The 19,720-nt window shown below is 42.7% G+C and overlaps 1 protein-coding gene across 1 annotated transcript in view; it reads right to left on the bottom strand.

The window, feature by feature from the left end:
* FAM171A1 (family with sequence similarity 171 member A1) overlaps positions 1-19,408 on the bottom strand; it is a 151,700-nt gene extending 132,292 nt beyond the window's left edge. Inside the window, exon 1 of the mRNA XM_036281211.1 lies at positions 19,312-19,408. Coding sequence (XP_036137104.1) covers positions 19,312-19,408 — 97 coding nt within the window. The remainder of the gene's footprint in view (positions 1-19,311) is intronic.
* Positions 19,409-19,720: the final 312 nt, after the last annotated feature.

Below are 19,720 nucleotides of genomic sequence, written 5' to 3'. Positions count from 1 at the left end.
CCAAGAGCTCTTTTTCAAATGCTTTATAAAGAAACTTGGGCCCTGGCCAGTTTGGTTCAGTAGTTAGAGCATCGGCCTGCGGTCCAGAGAGACCCGGGTTTGGTTCCTGCTAAGGGCATGTACCTCAGTTGCAGTTTGTCCCCAGCCCTGGTTGTTCCTGTGTGTGGCAGCCACTCAATGTGTCCCTTTCACATCGATGTTTCTCTCTCTCTCTCTCTTCCTGTCTCTCCCTCCCACTCTATCTGAACAAAAAATGGAAAAATGTCCTCGGGTGAGGATAAAAAAAAAAAGAGAAAGAAAGAAACTCGGGAAGCTTGGCTGGGGATGATATTATAATTCTCTGCTTTCTCCAACAGCTACAATTCCCAAGGACAGTGGACAGTATGCCTTCCTTCCTTCCTATGTCTGCAAAACTCTTAGCCTCAGACCCCAGCTCCAAAGCCACTCCCCTGTGAAGCCTCCCTCACTGCCCAGTCAGCCACGCCCTCCCTCTGCACCCCCACATGTTGTGTGTGGCAGCGCTTTTTGTTTACCTGTGCTTCCTCCCTAGGAGCTTGAAGAGCAGGGGCTGGGTCTTAACTATCTTTGGATCCCCATTGCTTAGAACCAGAAGTGACAGATAAACATGTGAGCCACACCTTGTGGACAGTGTGACTTCTGTCCAGGAACCAGGTGGCTCCAACTGGAGTCCCTGTGCAGAAACCACAACTGAAACAGTGAGCGTGTCTGCCTGGAGCACCCGAGAGAGACACACCAGAAGAGAGGGGGGGAGGACGGAGGATGTGTGTGGGGTTACCACCACCACACTACACCAGCACATGACTTCAAGCCACTTTTTTTTTTTTTCATGTATAAAAAGGAATTTCTTCCAAATACCTCCCAGGATTATGAAGAACAAAAGAGATAGTGGATCTGAAAGCACTTGAAAATCTATAATGGATCACACAAATTTATGATAATATCAGTATTTCAGGGGTGAAAGGTGAGGAAAACAGGCTCTTCCCTGGATGGATGGATGGGTAGGTAGGTAGATGGATGGATGATGGTAAAGAATGGCTCATTAGTCATGAAGCAGCTAACAGGAAGATAAGGTTAGGAAGTGTCCAACTTCACAAATTCCAGTCAGCTCTCTCCTATAAACATCTCTCTAATGACTGAGTTTAGAAATAGGAAGATATGAGTATCAAATAGCCCCACCTAATTAACAAAATGTAATCTAACGAGTATACATAAACTATACCCCTGGCCCAAAAGGTAGTAACTCCTTTTTCATGTTTACTTAGCATTTATGTAGTACTTTAACATGTATTAATTTAGAATGCTTAAATTTAACATTTAATTTACATCTAATAGATTTCCATCAAGACACTGAAAGAAACATCATCATTATATACAATGATTTTATTTTTACAATTGAAGAGGGTAATGAGGTTCAAAATGGTAAAAGAAAACACTCATTCACACACACACACACACACGCACACACACAAAACCCTGTTTCAAACAGTAGTGAGGAAAATACACAATAGGAGCCTTTTATTAATATTAACTCCAACCCAAAACCTAAGTTACAGCACAAGGATTCATTCTAAAGAAAATACAAAGTGTGTGTTAAAAGCCTGGTTAAAAGTTTGCTCTGCTAAGAGGTGAGAGAGCTGAAGGATCACTTTCTGGGTTTAATTTCACTAGGCAGTTCTTAGTTTACCGTAAAGGGAGAGTGGATCCATACATATGCCCTGTGTGCTCAATGAAGTCGTTCAGGAAGGACAGACTTAATTTCACTGCAGCTACACTGGTAATGTTTGGATAATCCATGGAGTGAGGGGCTTCTGCACGCAGAGACCAGAGATGTTTCTCTCTTTCTCTCCCCCTCCCACTCTATCTGAACAAAAAAATGGAAAAATGTCCTTGGGTGAGGAATGAATGAATATATAAATAAATAAATATAAATAAATAAATAAATAAAAGGGCTCCCTGTGTTCCAGCAGATGGCTATAAACTTAACCAGACTACAGACCCTGTGTCCTCCCCGGTTGAAAGCATTAACTTTTCTATCCCTTTCCCATATACTTTTTCACACGTCCAGATACATGTGCAGCACATGGTTGGTAACAGAGAGATCAATCAGCCGAGCAAAAAGTGGAAAGCCTTGCTCTGGAGGAGGCGTCTAAACACCAATCACCTCCAACCTCTGCTTAGATGGGAAGATTTTAAATATTCAAATGGCATTAAACACAAGTAATTTCTTTTATGCTATCCTTAAGCAGAAATTGTCCTCTGTATTACAATATTTGGAATAACAGACTTACATTTAACTAATGCTATTCTGTTTCCCTAGCTTGAAAGAACAATAGATTTTCTTATCTTTTTTATTCCTCACCAGAGGACATTTTTCTACTTATTATCAGATAGAGTGGGAGGGAGGGAGAGAGACAGAGAGAAACATTGATGTGATAGAGCCACATCAACAGGTTGGCTCCCACAAGACCCAACCAAGGTTGGGAACGAACCTCAACCGAGGCACGTGCCCTTGACCAGAACCAAACCCATGACTCAATGGTCCACAGGCCAATCCTCTAACCTCTGAGCCAAACCGGCCAGGGCACGATAGATTTTCTTAATATCAAAAAATATCAACACAATGATAGTGATAAGTAATTCCCAGAGGATGACATTCTGTCACATTAAACACCAAATAAATGTAGGGACTCCAAGATTCCACCTTCAGGAATCAGACTTAACAAACCTATCTCAGGAGCACCTAACAATAAAATGTTCTAAGTTTGAAAAAAAATTCTCTCCTTTGATTAAATCTCTGTTTTAATATAAATAATAGAAGGGCTACTTATGCCACTAATTCTGTCTGTACAGAAGTCCAGAGAAGGCAGGTAAGGGGCTTGGAAGGAATACCTCCACTAAAGAGCTGGCTGGTGTGGCTCAGTTGGTTGAGTGTTGTCCTGTGCACCAACGGTCACTGGTTGATTCCTGGTCAGGGTACATGTCCAGGTTGTGGGCTCAATCCCCAGTAGGAGGCGTGCAGGAGGCAGCCAATCAATGTTTCTCTCCTCCCTTTCTCCCTCTCTAAAATCAATAAAAATATATTTAAAAATAAAAATAAATAAGTACCTCCACTAAAAGGGCAAGGGATTTACCACAGGGAAACTACACAGGTGCCACTGTTCTTTGCCTGAATATAATTTCTAACAAGCAGGCTGCTCTGAAATAGAATAAACATTAAAAAGGCCACCTGAGAGAAGAAACAGAACTGCAAAGAGAGGCTCCGACTCGAACACCCACTTCTCCCCGCTCCCAGATGTGGATCTCTGAAACAGCTCAGTCCCGTGAAACAGGCACAGGCACATTTATTTGAAATGCCAAATGTTTCTTTTTCACATAGTCAGTGGCAACTCAGAATTAATGAGTTAGGCAACACTGGGCCCTGCCCTCCTACAGCTGCTTCTGGGGCAGCACAGCCATGTGCCTTCTGAGCAGGACAGTAGAGTGGACTGAGTCAGACAGAGCCACCGGACAGCATGGGCACACCTCACCTTCCAGGCTGCCTGTGATCACCACACAGCGGCAAGGACATACCCCTGCCAGGAGAGTGAGTGCTCTCGGTCCCTCCCACACTCCAAACTGGTGCTAGGGGCTCAGCATGAGGATCAGAGGGCAGTGACCTTCAGAGACAATGAGCCTGGCAACGCTCTCCCTGCAAGTCTTAGAAAGAGGCTGGGGAAACACCGTCTAGTATGTCAGTTCCCTCTCCACCAGCACCTCACATAGAGACACGGAGCAGGCAGAGGCTCCAGCTGAAACAGCACCGCTGATGGATCAGAAATGCCCTAGTATTACCAACTTTTGTTCTACACCAGGCACTGCTTGCTACTCAATAGCCCTCCTTATCACTAAAACTTAACAGCCAGTAGCTTAATGGCACAAGTAGAGGAAGTAAGGAAACAACCACATACCTTGTCTCAGTGTCCCAACAGTATATCCAGTCTTTTTTTTTTTTTCCTCACCCGAGGACATTTTTCCATTTTTTGTACAGATAGAGTGGGAAGGAGAGAGAGGAAGAGAGAGAGAGGGAAACATCGATGTGAAAGGGACACCGAGTGGCTGCCACCCGCACGACCAACCAGGGCCGGGGACAAACTGCAACCGAAGTACGTGCCCTTAGCGGGAACCGAACCCGGGTCTCTCCAGACCGCAGGTCGACGCTCTAACCGCTGAGCCAAACCGGCCAGGGCAGTATATCCAGTCTTTAGGGGAGCTTTGCAAGTTTCAAAGACCTCAAGGCAGATTCGAATTTTTTGACTTTTGTAATTGATATGTGTTTAGAACTTCATCTTGACTTTTTTTTTTTAAGGGCTATTAGAATACATTGAGGAATTAACTCAATATACTAATGACTCAAAAGGGTTAATGAAGTATCCCAGGTCACTTGTAGAAGCTGCTTAGTCATTAAGAGATCCTGGCACTTTGAGTGTTTCAACTCTTACACTTTCCAATGGCATGTAGATTTTGGCTTCTTTAAGGAAGAGAACAGGCATGGAAACAGTCCTATTATAACCTCTAATGGTGCATCAGCAACATGCAAATATTAGACTTTAGAAGGGTTACTTTTATTTTCTCTTTCTCTCCCTTTCCTTCTCCGCCTAGACATACACTCATGCACATGAACAAACCCACCATGGCTTATCTGGTCAGTAGTGATAAAGTGGTTCTACCTGATCACATTGGATATGCACTTGAGGAGATAATTTGGCCATGTGATTGACTTTAATAAAATATCAAAAAATAATAAAGGTGTACATTAAAACACTGTTTAAAAACATAAATGTAATGGTAAAAATCTTAATTTTAATTTCTAAAAGTGCTCCCAACACTCTTCAAACACCAGAGCCATTTATAGCTGGAAAATAAAATGTATGTACCATATTGTCTGTCTATCTATCTTCCCACCAAAATGGCAGATAAAAAGATTAATATCACCACCCTGGCCAGTTTGGCTCAAGTGTTAGAGCATTGGCCCGAGGATGGAAGGGTTATGGGTTCGATTCCCGTTCAAGGGCATGTACCTGGATTTCGGGTTCAATCCCTGGCCCAGTTGGGGTCATGCGGTAGGCAGCCAATTGATATCTCTCTCACACTGATGTTTCTCGCTAGCTCTCCTTCACTCTCTCCCTTCCATTCTCTCTCAAAACCAATGAAAAAGTGTCCTCAGGTGAGGATTAAAAAAATTAAAAAAAAAAAAAAAAAAAAGATTAACATCACCAAATGTTGATGAGAATGTGGAACAATAAAAATTCTCACATATTTGTGTGTTTGTATGAAAAAAATATATAACCAATTTGGAAAAAGGTCTAGCAGCTTCTTATGGAACTAAACACTCACACACCTTATAACCCAGAAAATCCTCTCCTTGGCATTTTCCCAAGAGCAATGACAACAAATGTCCACAGAAAAACTGTATAAATATTTTCATATCAGCTATATTTACAATAGCCAAAAACCAGAAAAACTTGTGTCTATCAATAGAATAGATAAACAAACTGTAGAACAGTCACACAGAAGAATGCTATTCATCAATAAGAAGAAACAATCTACTGATAAAAGCAAGAAATGGATGAACTTCAAAAAACATGGTGACTAAGAAAAGCCATACATATGTTTCCATGTATATGAAGTTCTAGAAACAGAAAAAAAGTAATCTATGGTGGAAAAAATCTGAACAGTGGTTTCCTTAAAGGGATAAGGCAGAGATTTACTGAGAAAGGGCAGGAGGGAACTTTCTGGAAGGGTGGTAATTATGAGATTTAAGACTGCACATATTATATATATGTCAACACAAGATTTGTATATTTCCTTGTATGTAAATTTCCATGAGAAAAAAATCATAAATTAATACCTTTAAAACTAATGAATGACATGCATGCTGCAGTATTTGGAGAAAAGACCACTGACATCTGAGACATACTTTAAAATGCATCAACAAATAAGGTGGATTAATGAATAGATAAAGTAATTAACAGCCCTGGCCGATTTTGCTCAGGGGTTAGAGCATCAGCCCACAGACCGGAGAGATCCGGGTTCGGTTCCTGCTAAGGGCACGTACCTCAGTTGCAGTTTGTCCCTGATCATGGTTGGGGTCTTGTGGGTGGCAACCAGTTGATGTGTCTCTGTTACATCGATACACTGATGTTTCTCTCTCCCTCTCCCCCCCCCCCCTCTCCTTCCCACTCTGTCTGAAGATAAATGCAAAAAGGTGTCCTTGGGTGAGGATAAAAAATAATAATAATAATTAATAAATTATAGATAAGAAATGAAGCAACTAAATAAAATGTGAGTTGTACAACAGAAGTGGTGAGTGTGATGAATATGGGTATCACTGTAAAATTCTTTCCTTTGTTTGGTATGCTGGAACATTTTCACAAAATAAGTTTAAAATAATCTGTTATAGTCCTATAATAACATAATTTAAAGATTTATTTTCAGAATCACTTCATAAGCAAAGAGGAACTAAGCAGCTTTTTTTTTTTTAGTAAAAAAGATGAAAGTTTTTCCAAGAACGTACAAATACCCAATAAATACATGTAGGTGCATTTCACACTTACTTCACAGTCAATAAAGCCCTCACTTGATGCCAAAGGAGAACAAGGACATCTCATTACACTGTACAACTTCAAACATATCTGAAGGACTGTTTACCAATAACCACATCCTTCCCTAGCCTGGCTCTCCAACTGACTGGTTCTTACAAGTTTCTATTGTTATATAAACAGTTTGACAAATCCTAAGAGATTTGAAACACAACCCAGAAGATTCCCCTACTCCCAGCTGGGTGTAACCCCAAACCCCACCCTGTTGGACGGGACTTCCCTCAAGAGCTCATCAGAGTTACTTGTGTGAACTTCTTATCACTTCTGCACATATGAATCCCACACAGCACCAAGCACAGAGCTTTGTTCTTTGGAGTCGCTCAGTAAATAACTATTCAACATTGCTTTCCATGTTCATAGGCAAACAGGGACTACACAAGGAGATACTTTTGTCTTTCTGCACAAAAAAATGACCAGGCCCATTAAGAGCCCCTTTTTTTATATTGGTAGAATTCCAAGATGATTAAAATTGTGTAAAACAATCATTTAACTCTCCAAATCATAAAAACCACTTATTCTGAGCATGCAGTTCAGCCTGATTAGTGTCACAAGGTGGACTCACCATTTACTGTGTCACTTTGGGAAAGTGGTGTAACTTCTCTGTGCCTCAAGTTCCTCTTTTATAATGTGAGACTGATTTACACATCACAGGATTGATGTGAAGATTACATAAGGTAATCCATTCAGGTACTTAGCATCATGCCTGTCATGCAATAAGCGCCTGATACATGTTAGCTAATCATTATTATTTCTTCATGTCTAGGTGAATGAAGCTGAGAGTGCCTTCACTATTAGTTACACTGACTTAACACAAAGGATATCAGAGATAACTAAATATTTACCATTCAAAGAATTTTAAAAAGAATCCAAAAACATGAGGATAGTATAAGGAGCCTCTGGGACAACTTCAAGTGTGCCAATGTTTGAATCATAGGGGTGCCAGAAGGAGAAGAGAGACAAGAAATCGAAACCCTATTTGAAACAATAATGACAGAAAAATTCCCTAACTTGGTGAAGGAAACAGACATACAAGTCCCAAACAAGATGAACCCAAAGAGGTCCACAAGAAGACACATCATCATCATCAAAATGCCAAAGGTTAAATACAGAGAGAATCTTAAAAGCAGCAAGAGAAAAGCAGTTCATTACCTACAAAGGAGCTCCCATAAGACTGTCAGTTGATTTCTCAAAAGAAACTTTGCAATCCAGAAAGGAGTGGCAAAAGATAGTCAAAGTGATGAAAAGCAATGACCTCCAACCAAGATTACTTTATCCTACAAAGCTATCATTTAGAATCGATGGACATATAAAGAGTTTCCCAGGCAAGAAAAAGCTAAAGGAGTTTATCACCACCAAACCAGTATTATATGAAATGTTCAAGGGTCTTCTTGAAGGTGAAGAACAAAAATAGGAACAATAAAATGGCAATTAATACATATCTATCAACAGTTGAATCTACAAACAAAATAAGCAAGCAGAACAGAAACAGACTCATCAATACAGATAATTTTTTTGTTGCTTGCCAGATGGGACGGGGGCTTGGGGGGTGGGTAAAAAAGATGAAGGAATTAAGAAGTACAAATTGGTTGTTAGACTGATGAACCTCAAACGGAAGGGGGGAGGGAAGGCGGGATGAGATAAACCAAAGAACTTCTGTGCATATATGCATGACCAATGGACACTGACAATAGTGTGGGGAAGGAAGGAAGGAGGCAGGATTGGGGAGGTGGGGGGTCAATGGGGACAAAAGGGGGAACATCTATAATACATTTAACAATAAAGATAAGTTTTTAAAAAGAATGTAGTATGTTATCAAAATAAACCTTACTTCCAGGTTTTTCAGGGTCAAAATACAAAAACTCAGGACCACTTTACATACAGCATTTGGTGTCAAATAAGCCACCTTACGTTTTTTTGCACGACTTAGAACTTAGTCCATGGAGTTTACCATCTAGTCTCAGGGCAGGAAAGGACACCAAAGTCACTGGTCCAAACCCTTCTTGAGACTCACTGAAGTACCCTCTGCAGTTCACTTCCCTGTTCTCCTCAACCTCCCCTGCAATGAGAGATCTGCCTTGCCCACCTCTCTACCCACTGGAGCCAGACAAACCCACTGTCTACATTATGGCAGAACAAGTCTCCTAAAGACATCCATGCCCTTACCTGTGGAACCTGCCAATATAATAAATGGCAAAAGGGACTGCAGAGGTTAGCTAAGAGAGGGAGATTTTCCTGAATTATCCAGAAGGCCCAATCTAATCTCCTGAGCCCTTAAACGCAGAGAACCTCCTCTGGTTGTGGTCAGAGAGACAAGGCAGAAGAGGTATCCGAGACATGTGAGAACTTGAGGGATGCTGCTGTCTTGGCAAAGGGGCAAAGCAGGAAGAATACAGGTGGCCTTCAGGAGTGACGAAAGGCTCCCACTGACAGTAGCAAAGAAACAGAAGCCTCAGCCTCTATCTGCAAGGAACTGAATTCTGACAACTTGAATGAGTTTGGAAGCAACTTCTTCCCAGACCCTTTAAAAAGGAGCAAGAGCCTGCTAACACTTTGAGTCTGGCCTTGTGAGACTCTAAGCCGAGACTGACCTGAGCCAGGCTGTGCTCAAACCTCTCATCCATGGGAACCGTGGGGTAGTAACGGATGCTTCTCCAAACTGCTATATTCTGGATAATCTGTGAAGGCAGCGATAGAGAACTAACACAATAGTCCTTTACATATCTGAGGTTCTCTAAATGGTCTCCCTGTATCTTTATTGGTCTAGACCACACATTCTCTGGGATGAATCACCTTTCATAAATAAAACTTTGAAGTTACCTATTTATCTGCCTTGCTTTTAACAACAACAGCAACAACATGCCCAAAGCTCCTCCAACTAATGAACTTAGTTCACCTCTTCTGGAGCTGAGCCTGGGATGACCGATGAGGAGAAGCATCTGTCAAGGGATGTGTGACCACAGGGGCCTGCAGGCCCGGCCCAGCACTCGCTGATGTCATGGATGGTTAATTATCTGATATGGATAATGACGGCATACATAGCAAGCAACCTGATTTCAAGCTGTCCTCTAAACGTGCGGTGGAGGGTCAATCAATCTTAAGTCTGGCATCTAGGATCAAATACAATCCTTCAGGCCTGGTCCCACCAGCATACAACACAACAGGACTGTCCCTAATCTCTCTAGAAACCAGGCCTTCAGCAAGGGCAGCCCAAGGTCACCTGGCAGTTCTGGTAGCCAAGTCACACTTGCTACTCACTCTTTACTTAACTAATCTTGTAATCACCTACAAGATCTGTCTTTTAAAAAAATTGTTTTCTACCTTTCTATTCTGCAATTTTGTTAACTTTAACCCATACCTACTGCCTACACTTGTTTTTTTAAAACTTAAATTTTGCAACAGTCCGAATGTTTGTGTCCCCCCAAATTTATACGTTAAAATCTAATCCTGCCCTGGCCGGTTTTGCTCAGTGGTTAGAGAGTTGGCCTGCAGTCCAGAGAGACCTGGGTTTGGTTCCCACAAAGGGCACGTACCTCAGTTGCGGTTTGTCCCCAGCCCTGGTTGGGTCATGTGAGTGGCAGCCACTCGATGTGTCCCTTTCACATTGATGTCCCCCCCCCCTCTCTCTTCCTCTCTCCCCCTCCCACTCTATCTGAACAAAAAATGGGAAATTCCTCGGGTGAGGATAAAAAAAAAAAAGAAAGAAACCTAATCCTTACTATTATTATATTTGTATTTGAAAGTGGTGCCTTACTGGGTGATCATGTCATGAGGGTGGAGACCACGTGAATTGAATTAGTGATCTCATACGAGGACACCACAGGGAGCTCCCTCGCCCCTCTTACTATGTGAGAACATGTCAACAGGGTGGCTAGTAAACACCCTGACCAGACACCAAATCTGCCAGTGCCTTGATCTTGGACTCCCGAGCCTTCAAAACTGTGAGAAATAAACTTTTGTCGATTACAAGCCACCCAGTCTATAGTTTCTGTTATAGCAGCCTGAATGGACTAAAACACCCCTTTCACCTTTAATTCATTAAGAAAATATAATCAGCCTGGCCGGTGTGGCTCAGTGGTTCAGCATCGACCCATGCACCAAGAGGTCACTGGTTCGATTCCCGGTCAGGGCACATGCCCAGGTTGTGGGCCAAATCCTTAGTAGGGGGCAGGCAGGAGGCGGCCAGCTGATGTTCTCTCTCATCGATGTTTCTATCTCTCTCTCCCTCTTCCTTCCTCTCTCTCTAAAAATCAATAAAGAAAAAATATTTAAAAAGAAAAAAAAGGATAATCAATTTCCCAGAAACATATTCATCCAAATCATGAATAAAATACTATTAATAATAAACCATATATTATTAGTCTGATAATAATAAAACAATTAAGAAACATAAAATATTAATAAAATATTTAAGACCCAAGTTACATGTGCTTTAATTATCTGTTAAGATAAATTTCCACTAGAAAATGCTCTTGCGTAGACCTTCTCTCCAAGAGGAGAGCTCTAAGCTGTAACTGTGGTACAAAGGAACCAAACCACAACAACACTCTAATCTCCCCAGTGTAAAGAGGAAGAGAGTGAACCTCACCCACTGAGATTCTGCTACCAACTGCTGTTTTGAAATCAGAAGTCTTAGTAATCTGACTCACCTTACTGACTGCGGATTGCTTTAATCAGTGTTTAGGGACTTTAGTTCAACTCTGTCAAATTTTAAATCTCTGTATGAATTCAGTACTTTTTATACGCAAATTCTGAGTTCAAAAAGTAAGTTCAAGCAAATAAAATGTTCATCTGACTTGGAAATAGTTGTCTTTCCTCATAAACTCGAGCTTCTCTATCCCTGTGGGGTACAGTGTAAAACAAAACAACAAGACAAACCAATCTTTATAAGCTTAATACTAACTTCCAAGCTTTCTTTTCCTAAGCCAGCTTTTCCTATGCCATTTGCTAGAAAGATATTTGAATATGTTTTGCATAAAATTAAGAATGTGAAATACTCGATGAACATATTAAAGTCATATTTGATTATCTTTTTTTAAATCCTCACCTGAGGATATGTTTAGAGAGAGGAAGGAAGAGAGTGAGAAATATCGATTGGTTGCCTCCTGTACATGCCCTGACTGGGAACTGAACCTGTGACCTTTCTGGTGTACAGGATGATGCTCCAACCAACTGAGCCACCTGGCCAGGGCCATATCTGATCATCTTCTCTCCCCACACAATTTAAATAACATGAGTTTTATACAATTGTTTCAGTACTTATTTTACTCCGAGCATCAACTGACAATGGAAATCACTACAGAACCAATATCTTCCCATCTATGCGATCACTGCTTAAATATTTGATCACTAAAAGGAGTTTTCTTACAATTTTTAGGAGGACTCAGTGATGTGCTGAATACTTATACTCTAGGAAATAAAACGTCCTATGTCTCACTATAGATAAATTCTTGGAATATGCAGAATAAACATCACAGACACCTAATAGCTGGACATTTAGTCATCCAAGTGTTGGTTGGTTTGATCTTACTCAGGAAACTCTTGCCTAATTACGTTAAAAGTATCTTAGTGATGTCCTTCTTACTTTATTAATTTATTTTTCCATTTCTTTTCTAACTGGATTGTAAAATATCATAGGGTAAAGACTTCTAAATAATCAAGCTTTCATAAAAATATAGTCCCCCTCCACATCACCCATTTTGGTCTAGTAATTAGCATACTGTTTTCACACAGCAGATACTCAATATTAAGGATTTCAAACGCAGAGAAGAGAACACAGCTGTAGATGAAGAGAAGAGAGGATGTACAACAGTCACTCAGGGGATGATGAGTGGTACGTTCCAGCTGGAGAAGACAACTTAAACTGGTGGAGAATAGGAGATCAAGTTGGAACAGGCATGGGAGAAAATGCAGGAAGATTACTTTGGGCAACATGCAAATATTAAATGTTTTTCTGCAGGAAAGAAAGATGACTAAAGTGGTATTGGAAGAGGGAGATCATGGAAGAGATGTTGGGTTGAAAGAACAGACTAAAACAGAGAGAAAGACCTGCTGCCTTCAGCAAGAACCCCTTGAGGACTAAGGCATGCGTGATACAAGTGAGAATGAAGAGAATTGAATGAATGAATGTTTGAGATATGCTGGGAAGATGAGTATGATACCTTAACAAGTAGTAAGGTCTTCAACCTTAAATGAGTGATTCCTTCCTTTTCTCCATTATTTATTTACCTCTTGGCCAAAGCCCTACAATTGACAAGGTTCAAACTTCTTTCCATTCTTGAGTTCATTTCCTTGGAAAGAGACCCAAGCCAGGACACTTCATTATCCTTATCCTTCTCCTTCTCCCAGCCCATAAGGTTTAAATCCCACACTAAATTGCCAGTGACCCCTTCAGCTGCTGTTCTGGGACCTGCCCAAATGCCACATGCCTTCCTTCTCTGAACCACTTAACTTTGCTTCCGGTTGAGATGAAAAATTCACAAAACAGGTAGTTTCATGCTTCCTGTATTCCCTAACAGGTGTATTGTCGAGGATAATCCAGGTGTTCCCACACTGCCTCTGCCCTCTGCCTGCACAAGGGTGTCTTCAATTGTTCAGGTGGTCCAGGCCCAGAGCTCGTGAGACTCATCTGCCTAAGAGAGGCAGAGAAATATCAGAAGGACTGTGCTGAGCCTTTGAGACAACACCTGCGAGGCCATTCCATGTTCGCGGCGGGGGACCCTATCACTTCATTATATGAAGGCATTGGGGGCCCATGGTGACATCAATCACAACTTTCTTTTTACCTCATTTATTACCAACAGACATGTTTCAACAAAAAAATCAGAGCAAAGCTTAAAAGAAGCAAGATTTCTAAAAATGGCTTTCGGCAGAAGTTTGGGAGCTACATGTTCTCCCTTCAGGTGTGAGTAATCTGGCTCTGGAAAAAACACAAAGGACACATGCACCTAGATTACAAACAGAAGTCACATCCCACTGATCTCATCAGAGAAAAATTAGTCAGTTTGGTGACTGTAGTAAGGGTCCTCAGGCAATCCTTAAGGATCCCCAACAGGGCTCCAATTTGGCAGAATTTTGTTAAACAGATGCAAAAACTTCATGCATTTCTCCAACTGTTACCTTCAGTGGCATGGTCCCAAGAAGCAGCCTGTGCTCTACCATTACCCTGACTGTACAGGTGCAGCTCTTCTCATAATTCTTGAGGATGAGGGTCTATATTAGTTTCCTATGGCTACTCTAACAAATTACCACAATTCAGTGGACCGCGGTCAGAAGCCCAAAATCAGCATACTCAGGCTAACAGTGAAAATGTCGGCAGTCAGCATTCCTTCTGGAGGCTCCAGGGGGAAGCTGTTTCCTTGCTTTTCCAGCTGCTAGAGGCAGCCTGCATTCCTTGGCTCATGGCCTTTCCTCCACCTTCACAGCCATTGTCTTAAACATGCTGATTGAACTCCTTTTTTTAAGGAAACATTATAAACCACTTTCTGAAGTGATTAATAGCCTCAAATGTTGCCTATTTACAAAAAGAATACTTTTCTTAATGAAGGGCATATTATTGGGTCACACTGTAGAATTTCGTTTAAAAAACAATTATTTCATACAATTAATTGGTCTATTAGCTTAATTTTAAAAATACACTCAGTTCCATGTGTGTTGGGCCTGAATAACTGAACCAGGACTGGGGTCTTTAAAAGTTCTGAAGTCATATTTGGTGATATCAAATGAAAATGACTTGTTTATAATATTTATCTGTAACTTGATCAAACTACAGTAGCACTATGAACTACATTATAATTTCCATTAAACATGTTTCACAAAAGGTACAAAAGGTAGTCGTTATCACAGGATAAATTCTTCCATCTCGTTTTCTGAAAAAATTATATCCATTTTTCCTTCAATATACAGTTTTATACATGTCTGTTATCTGTCTAATTTACTTCCAAGTGCTTTTTAGATAAGTAATATTAACAAAATTAGTATTTATCAACAATAATAAAGACACACAGATTTACAGAGATATCATCACTAACTTGTTCAACATGAAAAGTTGATTAAAACTCAGAAAGTGCTTTCATTTGCAGGCTATTAGTTTAGAAATCCAGGCATCAATTGTATTATAGGACAAGCACAAACAGGATACAAAAATAATTCATAAACTCACTTCAAAGACCCTGTCAGAAATTCCCTAGATGTTGCTGTTGCTTCTGCACAGAATTCTCACACCTAGCTTGCAATGAGTCCTGCAGTTTCCCAGGATGTGAGCCTGTGAGTTTTATTTAGATGATATGCTCTTAATATAATGTCAGCATAGTCGTGCTTTGTTGGCTGATTCTCCTGATATCTTATGTCACTTCATGGTCTTTCAATGGATCACAGTGGTGTTCTAATAACTGAAATTTGAGTTTGGCAAAGAACAGACCTCTCAGAGAGAAGAGAGACAGCCAACCATTCATCTCAAATGTTATGACAGATTGTTGCTTCTCTGAGATGAACAAAAAGTTAGCACACCATTGCAAAATTAGATAATGAGCATCAAAGTCAGGATGATACAGTAGAAGTCCTGACATCCTTAACCTACCTGTGACCCCTTCTGGCACATAACGAGTGCTGGGCTTGGAAAATACATCCCTACAGAGCACATCTGCACAATTTACTGCTCTTCAAGGACCCTCTATCAAGCCAGCCTCAATGCACACATTGTAAGAGATGGAGAAAGGCAAATTTAGTCAATACTTTGGAATAAGAGTTTCTGTAAAATTTCCAAAAATAAAAAATAAAAAGATACCATAAACACTTTAGAGCAGCTTAGATGAAACACTTAATAAAAATATGTAATCACATTCTAGAACTAGTTCAAATTCAAGATTAACAAAAGCCTCACTGTGACAACTGTTGCTTTTATTTAAATCCCTTTGCTGATTCAAAGCAGCTACAGTAAGAAAAACCTGAAGCCAAACCTTAAATCTTATCATGAATATGTGAATAAAAAAGGTATGCCAAGAAGTTTTGCAAGATGTTAGTTTCCTCAGATAACATAGTAAAGATTCATTTAATAAAGAAGATGTTATTTAGTCCCAGGAATAGAGTACATGATCTATGTTGTTTGTTCCAGGTCTCTAAGATTTTCCCAAGTACTTATTTTATATATATTATATATATATTTTTTTTTTCTTTATTGATTTTAGGGAGAGGGAGAGAGAGACAGAAACAATGATGAGAGAGAACATCAACCAGCCACCTCCTGCATGCCCCCCACTGAGGATTGGGCCCACAACCTGGGTATGTGCCCTGACCAGGAATCGAACCAGTGACCTCCTGGTGCATGGGTCAATGCTCAACCACTGAGCCACACAGGCCGGTCCTGTTGGTATACAATGTCTGTGTGTGTACAACTCATGTTAAAGTATGATTCAAGTAAGTTTCAACAATAAAAGTAAAATTCCTAAAAATTAGGTTTCAAAGAAGGTAAACATTGCAGTTTTCTCCTTAAAATGCATGCTAAGATGATGACTGCATGTTGCACTACAGCAGAGATTTTCAACCACTGTGCCACAAGAACTAAAACATGCCCATGCCTGGCTATTTAGTCTTGGGCGCTAACCTCTTTTCCCCTTTTCTCAACCTTCCTAATGCCGCAACCCTCTAATACAGTTCCTCATGTTGTGGTGACCCCCCTTTGGGGGTCAAACGACCCACAGATTGAGAACCACTGCCTTAGATTGTCAAATAAAAACATGACAACAGCCCTGGCCAGTTTGGTTCAACGGTTGGAGTGTCGGCTGTGGACCAAAGAGGTGCAGGTTCAATTCCGGTCAAGGGCCCGTACCTCGGTTGCAGTTTGGTTCCTGACAGGTCCTGGCAGGAGGCAACCAGTCAATGTGTCTCTCATATCGATGTTTCTCTCTCTCCCTCTCTCTATGTTTCCCTCCCTCCTTCCCACTCTATCTGAAGATAAATCGAAAAATACTCTCAGGTGAGGATTTAATAAAACAAAACAAAACATGGCAACACCCAACACCACAATCGCCATCTGGTGTGAATGAATCAAAATTATACCTTTTTTTTGTCAGATCAGCAAAACTGTATTTTTCTGGTGTGCCACAGAATTTTAATAAGTAGTTTGTGTGTGCCGTGAAAACAGCTGCACTACAGTATATGTACTAGCTGTCTTCAACCCTTCACCACTGTAGCACTGACCATGTGCAAAACAATCTACAAACTGCTGTAGAAAATGCAAAGTGAAATCAGATGCGGCATTTGTCTTCATGTATATGTGACCCAGGAGAGTAGAGAAAACATGAATCTAAAAACTGTTACAAGGTAAGTGTCAAGATGGTCTGAAGAACTCAGTGGAGTGAAAGAGACTGTAGAATGTCAAAGGAGATACTGTCCATTCCCATAAAAATGATACTAGCTCAAAATCTAGATGGCAGTCCTGGCCAGTTTGGCTGAGCGGTTAGAGTGTCGGCCGGGGAACCAGAGAGTCCTAGGTTCAGTTCCCGCTAAGGGCACACATATCACAGTTGCAGTTTGTCCCCAGCCCTGGTTGGGGTTGTGTGGGTGGCAGCCACTTGGTGTGTCTCTCTCACATTGATGTTTCTCTCTTTCTCTCTCTCTCTCCACCCCCTCTCTTCTTCTCACTCTGAGGATGAATGCAAAAATGTCCTTGAGTGAGGATAAAAAAAAAAAAATCTAGATGGCAGGAAGTGAGATCCTGACTTCGGTTAGGGCTCCTGGGCTCAACTTTTTAAAAAGTCATCCTTATTCAATCAAGGAAATAATCAAGGTGGAAAAATATTCCACTCAACCATCCCATCCACTAAGATTCTCTTAGCCATGGCATAAATATCCTCACAGGTTGATCATTTCTCTTTCACTTGACAGAACATACCATTTCTGAGAGTTGCATTACCTGATCTGATTTTTAGCTGCAAGATCGCTGTGAAATGTGGTCTCTAATCTAAGCCTAGTAGATTTTTTCATTACTTTACTCTTTTATTTTTCCAGTTGAGGCCAACCAAGCCTTCTCCTATTTTACAAGTACACAAACTCATTGGTTCTATATATTGCATTTCAAGTGCAAAACAAAAAATTCAACCCCTTCTTGGGAATTAATAGCTTCCTGAAACACAAATATCATTCATTAATAGCTGATTCAAAGAGCAGTAGGACATTAATGAAAGAGGCTACAATTCAACACCAATGATCTAATGTCCTAAACATTCATTTCCTATATGAAGAGAGATATGGGTTTGGTTTTGTTTTTGTACTTGTCAATGTCCCCTTTCCATAACATACAATTATACACAATTCATAATGGTCATATTATACTGTAGCTACAGCAAAAACAATGCATAAAAGAGATGCCGGCAAATGGTACAGCAAAGGAGGGATGTGAAAACTTTTAATTCAACATTTAGGTAAACAAACTAAACCCAGCAGACTGTGGGTAGAACCTTCCTCCCTGTCACAACATCAGGGGTGGAAGGCCATCCAGGTTCTCTGCTCTAGTATTTGGTATAAGGGAAGGGAGTTAGTATGAGAATGGAGGTAAGGCAGGTTTGAACAAGAGAACACTGGATGGAGGTTGCAGGGCTGACTTCACAAGGACACACACCTTTCTGCAAGGAAAGGACGAGGGCAAGGAGGCGGGCAGGGGGGGTGGGGGGGTCTCCAGGGCTGCAGGGGGACCCTGAGAGGCCCAGGGAGGTAGGCAGGCAGTGGTGTCTTACGCGGATGCAGATGCTCCTCTGCTTCGGCCTCACTCACCCTTTTGAAAAGGCCAGCAACAGAGAAGCACTGGATATAATGCTCACAAACGCGTGCAGAGGAAGCTTCGGGGTCCCCCCCCCTAAAAGTAAATTCGTATTTTAAAGACAAAAGACAGGCTCATGGTCATTCTCAGAGATGACCACATTACTTCCAGGGCTGGAAAGCAAATTTGCAGAGGCCAAAGATTAGACAAAAGGCAGGAGCTGGCGACATACAGACCTGGAAATGATTGTTGTTTTAAAGTGATTAGGGCCTCCCAGTTCCAATTCTTTCTCCCCTTCAAGGGGTGATTCCTGGGCCTATGGAAAAATCCCTCACAGCCTAGAGAAGACGTCGGTCGGATAGGGAGGAGGAGGAGGAGACCCCTAAAACTTTCCAGAACTGCGGCAAGCCCGTGACTGGCAGCAACCGCGGACCTCGGGGTCCCGGGGTGCAAGGGCCACCCCAGGGGCAGGGGCCACCCCCTCGCCGCCACAACAAAAGGGTCGAGCGCAGCCTCCGCGCTCGGGCTTCTAGGACCCGAGCCGGAGGGGAGAGCAGGCGGCGGCGACCTGGGCGAAGGAGGAGATGCAGCCGCGTGTCCGGGTCAAGGCATAAAGAAAAGGACCTTCGGATGTATCCGAACGCGCCACCCAAAGCAGCAAAGCTTGTGCCACCCACACCCCCACCGGTCCCCGGCCTCTCAGGAGCATCTGCTCCAGGCCGCTCGGCGTCCCTGGGCGGCGCCGCCCCCCTCTGGAGCGCAGCGCGGGGGCTGCAGGCCCGACTCCCGCGACCGCGACACAATGCAGAGCGACAGCCTCCCCGCCGCCTCTGCGGCAGGCCCGTGGCCCACACAAAAGCCCGCCGCCCGGCCTCGACTCCGGCCCCTTCGCGCACCCACCTTGGGCTCCGGCTCCCGGCTCCCGCAGCGTCTTGGTCACCGCCTTCCAGACGTGGCAGCCCAGCAGGCAGAGCAGGAGCGCCGCCGACCTGCTCATCTCCGCGCTGCAGGGCCCCGGCAGGCTCGGCCTCGCCGACCACCGGGACGGAGCGGCGCGTCAGGGGCCGCCGGCTGCCGCGCCTGCCTCCATGTCGCCAGTCTCTGCGCGCGCCGGGCCCGCCGTCCAATTGGCCGCGCCCCAGCCCGGCGCGGCGCCGGGCTCCGCAGCCCCGGCCTCTCCCTCCTCCTCGCACCCGGGTGGGTTCCCCGAAGCTCCGGCGCCGCGGCTCCGCCCACCCGTTAACCCCTTCGCGCCCTGCCCTGCCCACGGGCGGCGCCCGCTTCCCGGGTCCTGATGCCACCTGGCGGC

Source organism: Molossus molossus, unplaced genomic scaffold (genome assembly GCF_014108415.1).
Source record: "Molossus molossus isolate mMolMol1 unplaced genomic scaffold, mMolMol1.p scaffold_m16_p_32, whole genome shotgun sequence".
Lineage (NCBI taxonomy): Eukaryota > Metazoa > Chordata > Mammalia > Chiroptera > Molossidae > Molossus > Molossus molossus.
Note: the sequence above shows the minus strand (reverse complement) of the source record. Positions and strands in the feature narration are given on the sequence as shown.